General features: G+C 31.5%; 1 protein-coding gene across 2 annotated transcripts; it reads left to right on the top strand.

The window, feature by feature from the left end:
• The first annotated feature begins 735 nt into the window (after positions 1 to 735).
• LOC133803426 (protein-tyrosine sulfotransferase-like) lies at positions 736 to 9,622 on the top strand. 2 transcript variants are annotated; one of them, XM_062241472.1, is made up of 13 exons: positions 736 to 962; positions 1,106 to 1,166; positions 1,797 to 1,845; positions 2,129 to 2,194; positions 2,538 to 2,715; positions 2,804 to 2,875; positions 3,125 to 3,413; positions 3,745 to 3,885; positions 4,571 to 4,675; positions 4,867 to 5,014; positions 6,425 to 6,511; positions 7,516 to 7,704; positions 9,383 to 9,622. In XM_062241472.1, exons 4-11 carry the CDS (start codon positions 2,146 to 2,148, stop codon positions 6,433 to 6,435), a joined length of 993 nt encoding a protein of 330 aa, XP_062097456.1. In that variant the 5' UTR covers positions 736 to 962; positions 1,106 to 1,166; positions 1,797 to 1,845; positions 2,129 to 2,145; the 3' UTR covers positions 6,436 to 6,511; positions 7,516 to 7,704; positions 9,383 to 9,622. The 2 variants fall into 2 exon arrangements, with proteins under 2 accessions (XP_062097456.1, XP_062097455.1); XM_062241471.1 differs by lacking the exon at positions 1,797 to 1,845 and having other exon boundaries at positions 737 to 962.
• Positions 9,623 to 10,116: the final 494 nt, after the last annotated feature.

Raw genomic sequence — 10,116 nt, forward strand, 5'->3', positions numbered from 1 at the left:
TGTAGTGGGAACGACATACTGGACCCAGCCCTCCTCCATACAAGCTCAATTGTTAAGGCCCATTTACTTGAGTTGGACTTAATTGTATAGGTCCATTATATTAGTTAAACCTAAATATTGATTAGCAACAAATTAATTGAATTTGTTTCAATGTGACACTTTAGAATTAATAGGAAATTATAAGACTTTGGTTTTAAAAATTTAATATTTTCAATTTTTTGGAGAACCATTGTCATTAATTTTCTCAAAATAAATAACAAAAATATTATTTTTAATTTTATAATGAGCTTATTTTAAGAATTATATTCGATCTCCACTGTTGTTTTAACAAAGTCAATAACTTAATGGGGCCTTGAGACGCTTTGATTCGTCCCCCTACGGAAGGTGTCCATTAGTTATTTTGACAAGGTTATTTTGATAATTATATATCAAATTCTACTAGATTCACCCCTACGGTGACTACTAGGACTAAATATATGATTAGCGAAACCGTGGGTCTAGCTCATAAAATCAGAGATTTTGATCGAATAGTAGGTTGTTAATAATGGTGTCCATTATTAAATGAGTTTACAACTCTATTAAACAAGTAGTATTTTTTATTCTCGCCAACCGAGATAAGGATATTCACTACACCAAATATCCCTTTTTATAACATAAAAATATAATACGTATTATGATATACTTATATATATTTATATGGTATAAGGAAAAAATGGAGGTAATTTATTTGGGAGCCCACCTATAATAAAAGTAATGTTTTTTCGTGTAATGAACGTACCTTCCGACATTTTCTTTATTCTTTAAGCAAAAGCTTGAACCACCTCCACCTCCATCTTCACCTTCTTCTTCTTCTACTGGTTCTGGATCTTCCTCTGTCTTCATTCTCCTGCTAGGGTTTCATTTTCTCTCTGGTATTTATGCTCAATGTTCTATTGATTCGACCTGTACTAATCCTTCTCAAGGTATTTACTATCTTCTTCTGTTTTGCTTTTCGATCTCGATCCGTACATATTCGAATCTTCGCTTTTGAGATATGGATAATGAGAATGGTGGAGTTGGAGTGAGTTTAATTGTATTGATCTCGAATCGTTGTTTTCTATGGTAGCTTTGAATTAGTTTTGGAAGGATCGACAATGGTGGATTCTGGACCAGTAACGCCTGGGCAGGTGCGTGGTTTTCTATTTTGGCTTGTTCGAGGTGTGGTTCTTAGTTTATAATTGAATGTAGCGGACTTTAGCTGAGAAGACAGATATAGAAATAGAAATTTTGAATTTTTGGAGTTTGATTTGCAGTTTTTGGTTGAAGATCTCTTTATTTGCTTGAGATATTTCTTAATGCCTTACTTGTGGAGCTTTCGATCTGAAAATGATTGGTCTTGTAACCATTTATTTTTTTTTGGCGGTGGGTGGTGTGTAGTACTGCATTTAATTAGCTGAACGAAAGAGATTGGCTTGGTGTGAAATTTGAATTTAATTTTATAAAATGGATTCATATGCATCTATAAAAGTTAATTTCTTAAAGGAACGAACTTTAGTTCATTTTTCGTGTCATTTTCTGCATTGTATCGTTCGCTGATCTTTCATTTGACTTCTTAAGATGATCATAGCGTGTATGATGGTGCTCTTGCCCTATGATGGAAAAACTCATTGTTGGAAACAAGTTCTCCTTGGTTTTTCATCATTGCCCTTTACATCTTTGCCGCCTCATTATCACCACCACCATAACCATCTTTATCTCTCTTTTTCTTTCTTTCTCCCTTTCTTTATTTACCCCTCTCTCTCTCTCTCTTTTACAAGGTGGGTGAAGTTGTAAATGGGCTTCGAAGAAAAATCTGTGGTTAACAAGGTTAATGATCTGATATAGCTATGAGATTTGAGCTTTGGAGAGTGGTGGAGATTCTTCTTATCATTTGAAGTTATTTTTTCTAAATTTCTTATTGGTTTTTATTTATTTTTTAAAAATAAATATCTCTATAAGTCTCTCCCTCCCTCTCTCTCTCTATATATATATGTTTATATATATGTATATATATATATTAAAATTGTGGAATATTTCTATGTCTCTGTATGCAGATATGTGTATATACATTTTGGGTTGTAATCTTAACATCCATGTTCTAATATTTCAGTGAGGAATAACATCTATATGGATCCTGCTCAGAAGTTCTCCTTGCTGCTGTTATTTCTTGGATTGGGTATGGTATTGTCTTTTATTGAATTCCCCATAGTTCTTGCTTTTTTTATGTTCCTTGTGATATGTGTGAAGAGAACCTCTTGTTTTATTTGAAGCATTTTGTTTTATTGAAATTTTGTAATAAAGATGCATTTTTACACCCTTTTGTAGCTCTTTTGTTTTATGCTTGCACTTTCTACTATTTCAAAAAAAACTATTCAAGATGAACATCAAGCTAACAGTACTTTTCCAAAATTGCCACAATTCATTTATTTTTATTATTGTTATTATTTTCTTTCAACTTTTTTGTACAATTATGGGAATCATCTTGTGTTTTTGTTTTCTTAACACTTCCTCTTCCTCAGTCTATGTATTAGCGAGCGCCTCTTCTCTTAAGTATGATTTTGGGCATTGCGAAAGAGTTGTCCAGGAATGGGCTTTTTCTTCTCTTGAAGAAGAAATCAAAGCAGACAAACACACATTAAGGGATTTGCTGTTCTTCCTACACATCCCTAGAACAGGAGGACGGACATATTTTCATTGGTATTTCCATATTTTCAATATACAATAAGCACACTTGGCATTGATTCATGTACTCATTTATGCATCTGACTGTAATCTTTTGATGCAGTTTTTTGAGAAAGTTGTATCCTAACTCTTTGGAATGCCCCCGATCTTATGATAAACTGCGATTTGATCCAAGGTAACATCTCTCTCTCTCTCTCTCTCTCTCCCCCCCCTTTCTCTTTGTGCATTAATGCTAGACATTGATTGACTATAATATTGTCAGCATTGTTACATCTTGTTGATTTCAAAATGACGAATTTTCCTTTTATTAGCACACACCTGCTGCTTTTTGAGGTAATTAGATTAGTTTATATAATTTTACTCCACTATCTTGCTAAGCTTTTGGTTTGGAATTGTACTTGGTAGTAATTTTCTTCATTTGCAGAAAGCGCAAATGCAGGTTTCTGGTTACTCATGATGACTACAGCATGGTATCCAAACTTCCAAAGCAGAGCACGTCAGTAGTGACAATACTCAGGGATCCAGTTGACCGTGTCTTTAGTACTTATGAATTTTCAATAGAAGTAGCAGCTAGGTTTTTGGTGCATCCTAATTTAACTTCTGCAACACAAATGGCTAAACGATTGCGTGCTAAAACAACTGGTGTAAGCACACTGGATATATGGCCCTGGAAATATTTGGTTCCATGGATGAGGGAAGACCTTTTTGCTTGTGTATGTTTGCTTTCTTTTTCTGCTGTTTGGTGTATCTTCTTTTGATTTTTATTCATACATATGTGTGCACATGGATTTCTATTATGTTTAGTATTGCTTTGACAGGAGCTATAATTTTTTTAAAATCATACTTGGTTTCTGGGTTTAGTTTATCTATGTCTGATAAATGGTAGCAATATGAAAAAGAATTCTTGTTGGGCAACTGCCAATGGTAGTCATATCTTTCTTAGTTCTTTTTTTAAAATATATATATATATATATATAAATCTTGAGATGCTGCCTTCTTACCCGCAAGTTGGATATACTAATGTGTGTGTATATATATGAACAGAGAGATACTAGAAAGCATAGGGGCTTAAATGACATCATGAGCAGTGACCCATATGACACGCCGGAGATTGCTATGCCATTGCATGAGTACATTCATGATCCTATTGCTCATGACATAGTTCACAATGGAGCAACATTTCAGGTAGATAGCCCATGTTTTTATACAGCATCATGATTTTATTTTATTTTGGGTGGGATGAGGGGTTAACACAATGCCATTATGTTATATGTCCATGCATGTAGTATATTTACAGCAAAGTTGCATATTTCTTTGTATGTACTGAAGGTAACTATTTCCACTTGCTTAATATTGTATCAATATCTCATTATACCATTGCATGAGTACACTCACGATCCTATTGTTCTTGTTCATGACATAGTTCATTTAACAATGGAGTGACATTTCAGGTAGATAGCCCATACTTTTATATGGTATCATGATTTTTTTAGGGGGGACAAGGGGTTAACACAATGCCTTTATATTATATGTCCATGCATGTAATATATTTAACGAGAAGTTGCGTAATACTTTGTTTGTAATGAAGGGTAACTATTTGCATTGGCTTAATATTGTATCAATATCTCATTTTAAGAATTAATTCTATTAGGATAAAATAAATAAAAACATGGGCGAGTTTGGTAATTAGCCTTGTTGTTTTACCTTTTCACCTTTTTTTAAAAGATATTATGTTTGGGCATGTAACATGGAAGTACATCATAAAAGCTCTCAAGTGGACTAGAATCACTGTTTTTTTTTTACATTTCTGTATAATCTTTTATCTGTCTGGTGTTCATTGAGGCTCAATACCTGACCACTTACCTTAAAGGTTGCAGGTTTGACAAACAACTCCTATACTCCAGAATCACATTTTGTGCGCCATTGTGTGCAAAAGTACAAGGTTCTTGGTCATCATGTGCTTCAAGTAGCAAAGGTGATAAATTAATGTATTCTGCACAGGACATTTGTAGTGGATTGTCTACCATCAAATACCTGTTATTAAAAAGTAGTCATAGTGTTAGACAGCTGACTTAATTGTAAAGTAATGAAAAATTTGTCAGTATATGTCTTTTCTCATTTTCTGGTTGATAAATTGTCATGACGAAAATTTGCTAAATCTTGCAGAAAAGATTAGATGATATGTTATATGTTGGTCTTACTGAAGAACACAGAGAATCTGCAACCATGTTTGCAAATGTAGTTGGTTCGCAAGTGATTTCCCAGCTCAGAGCATCAAGTTCAAAAACAAAGGGAAGTGCTGGCAAGAAATCAGGTTGGTGTAGTGAACACTGTATTTGCTATGTTAATCAACCTTTTGTATGTGGCAATTGCAACATTTGAATATATTTGAAAGCTGGAGCTTGAGTTGAAAAGGAGACACTGCTCTGATTTTGTGTTTATTCGAACTATATTGAAAAATACAAAGGTCTGCTATATCTGCTAAAATCAGAGAGATTTGAATTTAAATATGAAGGTCTGATAAAATAAATGGACTAAAAAAACAGAATAAAAAAGCTGAAACAAATATTTTGAAAAAATAAAATCAGAGAAATTTTAATAACTATTATATGTTACATGTACTGTTGTATGTTAATATGTTCCTCAGTGTACTACATTAACACCCTTTATGTTTTATCATCGATTGACATGAAAAATTCATTACTTGAATCAGGAGAATTGTAAAATCTTATTTCATGTGAATTGTTCTGAACAAGTGAACGAGTTGAATTGTTGAACTAAATTCAATCTGTGTATAGCTTAGTAAAATGTATTTGTCTATGTTCTTGTTTTAATGTTGAGAATTGTAGTTTCATTAGCCCAATAATGAAAATAGTAGTAGTTTCAAATAGGTCCATGATTTTTCATCATAACCGTTTCCATCTTTAGATGGTAACAAGATGATCTTTTTTTTTTTCTTTGCATTCTCTCTCTAGATTGGTGAAGATGCAAACTGGTTTTAATGAAAATCATGGTTATGTGCTTGAGTATAAAAAAGGCTCCATTTTAATATGTTTTTAAAATGTGTATGTCTAAAAGAACTGAGGGCTTTATCTCAAATGACTACTATGTTTTGATTTCGTTTCTGTGTTAGTTGTTCATGTTGCAATTTTTTTTTTGTAAGTGTTCTTATTACTTTTTTTATTTCAAAATTTGTATTTTTCTTAATTGCATTATGACTTCAAGGATATATATGTCTAGTGCTAAAATAATCATAATTTTAAATGTTTTGATTGAAGCTCAATTTTGTGGGGACATTACTTTTACAAATCTAATTAATTAAACCTGTTTTGAGTAGACAGTCCTTACTAGTTGGCTAGGAGTGTGAACATAGCCAAAATAGTGACAGATTTTACTAGAGCATTGATGATTGAGAAAACAAACAAGTATGCAACCACTTGTTTTCCTTACAGTTGTTATATAACATATGGTATGAATTACTTTTGGTTTGTGCACATGCTCCTTTTGATGGTTTATGTATTTGGCATAAGTAAAATAATAATAGTTAGTGGCAGTTTATTTTATGAAATTGGTGAGAAGATGTGTTTATTAAAAAAAAATCTTGTATTTTCTTTGATTAGATTGGGGTTTTATTTATTTATTTCTGGGCTTGGTCACCTCTATTTTTGTTTTTAAGTTCTTTATGTTGAATTTATTTACTATAATAATTTCTTTTTTGGTATAGGCTGCTTTTAGAATCTCATGCAGTTTACTACACAAAAAATCCCTTCTTGCAACACATAAGGAGCGCCTAGCAACCTTGAAGGAAATGGTATGGAGCGCCTTTAATTTGTACAATATTATGATAATTACTATCTCGTTTTTATTGTTACTATGTCCCATAAGCTAATCTCAATAATTTTATTACTGTTGTGGTTGGATTAGTATTGAAAGTAAATTTTGTTTAACTTCTCTATCCTTTCCCCTCACACATATATACATGAACACATATTTCTTATTATTGATATTCTTAAAATTGTTGAGGGCTTTGTGGTAGTTTGAATTATCAAAACAAATTTTACTTATTTTCATAGAGTTTATATCTATACTAATTGTAATATGGAATTCTTGATACTTGAAAGAACATGAAATCATATACTTGGGTTTTGAAGGAATTGGAACCTAGAATGTTCTTTTTGATGAAAATGAACACTGTGTTCAAATAGTCATTGTAGTTGTTTGAAAAGTGCACTAATCTATTGAGCCCATCTCCCTAAGATGATGCTATTTGCAAGTTTCTTCTCTTTTTCCACTTGCTGCCCCTGTTTTGCATTATGAGTGAAATCTGAAGAAAAAAAATAAAGGGGTTTATTTAAGCAAAAGATGGCAGAGATATCTAAAGAAAAAAAAAAGGGGGTTTTATTTAAGCAAATGATGGCAGAGCTATCCTTATGAATTTATATATGTATATATATATATTGTCTTTAGATCTTTGCTTGCTTGTTGAATTATTGACTTGGCACAGCTAGTGTTTAAGTTTATAGCATCAATTAAGTCATTAAAGTATACTCAAAGTTTTGTTGCATACCATCTGTTTGAGGAAAAGTCTGAGTTAAAATCAGTATTCTTTTGTTTTCATTCTTCATTCTTATTTGTAATTGTACAATTAGCCATTTTGGTGCTGTAAAATTTCTGTTTTAGATGAATAAGCTGGTAGATTAAGAAGATGCTAAACCAATTTCAAATTTTTCAATGTTTTTGTCAGCAGCAGCTTCTCATCTTGTAAGAGTGTAACTGAACTAATTATCATATGGTCAATTTATCTTCTGATAACAGGGAGTTTCAAGCTGTGTGAAAGAAGCAGGCATTGGATTTATGATGGCTCCAACATATCATCCAGCAATGAAGCTTGTCCGCTCAGACAGGAAAAAGCTGAAAGTAAAAACTGTATTTAATATATTGGGCCCTATGTTAAACCCAGCAAGAGTACTGTATGTTGTTGTGGGTGTCTATGCAGAAGATTTGGTAAGTTTTTTGTCAGATTTTTATAATTTTAAACTTTACTTCTACCTGTTTTGTTGAATTGTGGTCTACATATGATGTTCATGGCGACTAGCAAATATGACTAGCATATCTAAGGATTTTACATAAATGATGATGGAACCGTTTGTAAAACAAAAAAGATAAAGTCCACATAGGAACAAACAATAAAGATCTGAATGCCTTTTTCATTTGAGACTTGTGGTAGAACTGGAGAATTTCAGATTGTGACTTGTGATACTCTCTATCATGTAGCTCAGTCTTCTGTAATTTTAGTGTAAATCGTAAGGACCCATCTAGCTGCATGGAACCAGTTTAACTAATGAAAACAAGGTGTTGAGGCATAGTATTAGAAACAAAAAAGAGAAAACTTTCTTGTTATTCTTTCTGTGAAAAGTGTTCTGTACAAAGGTGAATAAATCCAGCTTATATAGCTGGTTAAATAACAACTCACTAAACATAAAATTTAACTAATTAATCAGTGTTTAATACTCCCCTCAAGATGGAGTGTGCATATAAATTTTTTACACCCATCTTGGAATGATCTCAAGTTTGAACTAACCCTGAGATCAGTATTTTAGATCTCAAAGCTTGAAATAAAAATAATAAGTGTTGTAGGTTTCATCTAAATTATGGCTAAGACATCAATATAATATAACTAGTTGGTATATTGTAATTTTAATAGAGAGCATTTTTGTTGAATACATACAGGTTCTTTTATATTGTAACATCATTTAGTAGATTGATACTCATATGCAGATATGCTTTATGTATAGATTTTTCATAGGGGAATCCTCATTCAAGCCAATATATTTGATGTTCTTGGTATTTATATGTTACATTTGTAATGGTGTAATCCATGTAGTTGGAATAGAAGGGACTGCTTCTCCTGTAACTAGTTAGTGCCAAAGAGCCTTGTCCAAATGATCTTTTCGAATTTTCCTATAACATGCTTTAATACCTTATTGGTTGCTTGGTAGACTCTGAGCTTTAATTGTCCTATTTCTTGTACTTGATTTATTTCTCTGCTCTGTTTGCAGAGGCAAAATCTGGTCAAAGGGAATATGCAACTCTTTTCAGTGAAACAACAAAGAAGGCAAGCTCTGGAAGCTCATGCTGCTGCTTTTGCACAATTTAAAGTGCGTAAATTAACTTCTCCCTCTCTTTATCTCTCTTAATTCTCTTGTTTTTTATCGCACTTGGTATGCATATCATATATGCATATTTGTTGATTGATTATCGATTTTATACAGGTTCCAGGGAATGAGAATCCTTCTACTCATTTCCTTTGCAACAAAGACTTTTAATGCTGGCCAAATTACATCAAAGTTGCATGTTATAGAGCTTGGTGCCCAACCAGGTTAGCTTAGTATTATTTAATTCACCCCTTTTATTAAAAAAGATAAATATTTTTGATAGGTCTAGAATCTTAATCAAAAATTTATTCCTATCTTTCTGTCTTGATGAATAATTTTTCTCTATTTTAACGTTGCAAACTTATTAGCAGGAAAACCTTATTTTACAAAGAAACAAGCAGATCTTTTCTTTCCTCCAGATTTTGTATGTGGTGTCCTCTCTTGGAAATAATTTCCATAGCATTTTTCTTGAAGTAATTTGTGATGCTAGATAATAACAATAAAATATTTCTTTGTTTATTTTGCAGATGTGACAAGCGAAATAGAAAAATGATACTTAATTTTGAAGGCTTTGTGTTGGGCAGCTGTAGAATATTTTGTGCTGAAAGTAGTAACTTTTCAATATGTTGAGTATTTAAGATTACTTGAATACTTAAAGAACATTTTGTTGTTGATGACAGTGTTGAATGTTTTAAACTAATTTGTGGATTGTTAATACAATGTTGAATGTTTTTATTTTTTGTTATTTGAAAATCAAGTTCATTTGATGATGCTAGTATATATTAGAAAGCTAATTTTAATTATATAAATAAAAAATAAAAATATAATAGAATAAATTAATGTTATATAAATGAATATATAATGAGAATTTAAACTTATCTAAATATTAAAATAATACGAAAAATGTGTTATAATATCTATTACAATAACACTTTTTATAAGTAAAGAATTTTGTTATGCAAACTTTATTATATAACACAAAAAATGTGTTATACTAAAGTGTAGTATAACACAAAAAATGTGTTATACTAAAGTGTAGTATAACACAAATTTATAAGTATTGAAATGTGTTATATAATCGACTATAAATAATATAATTAAATACTTATCTATTTATTAAAATAACACAGAAAATGTGTTATCGTTGACAGTATAATAACACATCAGTATAACAATGATAAAGTGTTATGTAAAGTACCCTGACCTACAATAACATAGTTGGTCTTAACACATCAAAAAGTGTTATGGTATGTTTTGATAA

This window comes from Humulus lupulus, chromosome X (genome assembly GCF_963169125.1).
Source record: "Humulus lupulus chromosome X, drHumLupu1.1, whole genome shotgun sequence".
Lineage (NCBI taxonomy): Eukaryota > Viridiplantae > Streptophyta > Magnoliopsida > Rosales > Cannabaceae > Humulus > Humulus lupulus.

Coding starts and splice junctions, on each gene's coding strand:
- LOC133803426 (XM_062241472.1), top strand. CDS start 2,146: ATGGATCCTGCTCAGAAGTTCTCCTTGCTGCTGTTATTTCTTGGATTG. Junction 3,414..3,744: donor GGGAAGACCTTTTTGCTTGT/GTATGTTTGCTT, acceptor ATATATGAACAG/AGAGATACTAGAAAGCATAG. Junction 3,886..4,570: donor ACAATGGAGCAACATTTCAG/GTAGATAGCCCA, acceptor CTTACCTTAAAG/GTTGCAGGTTTGACAAACAA.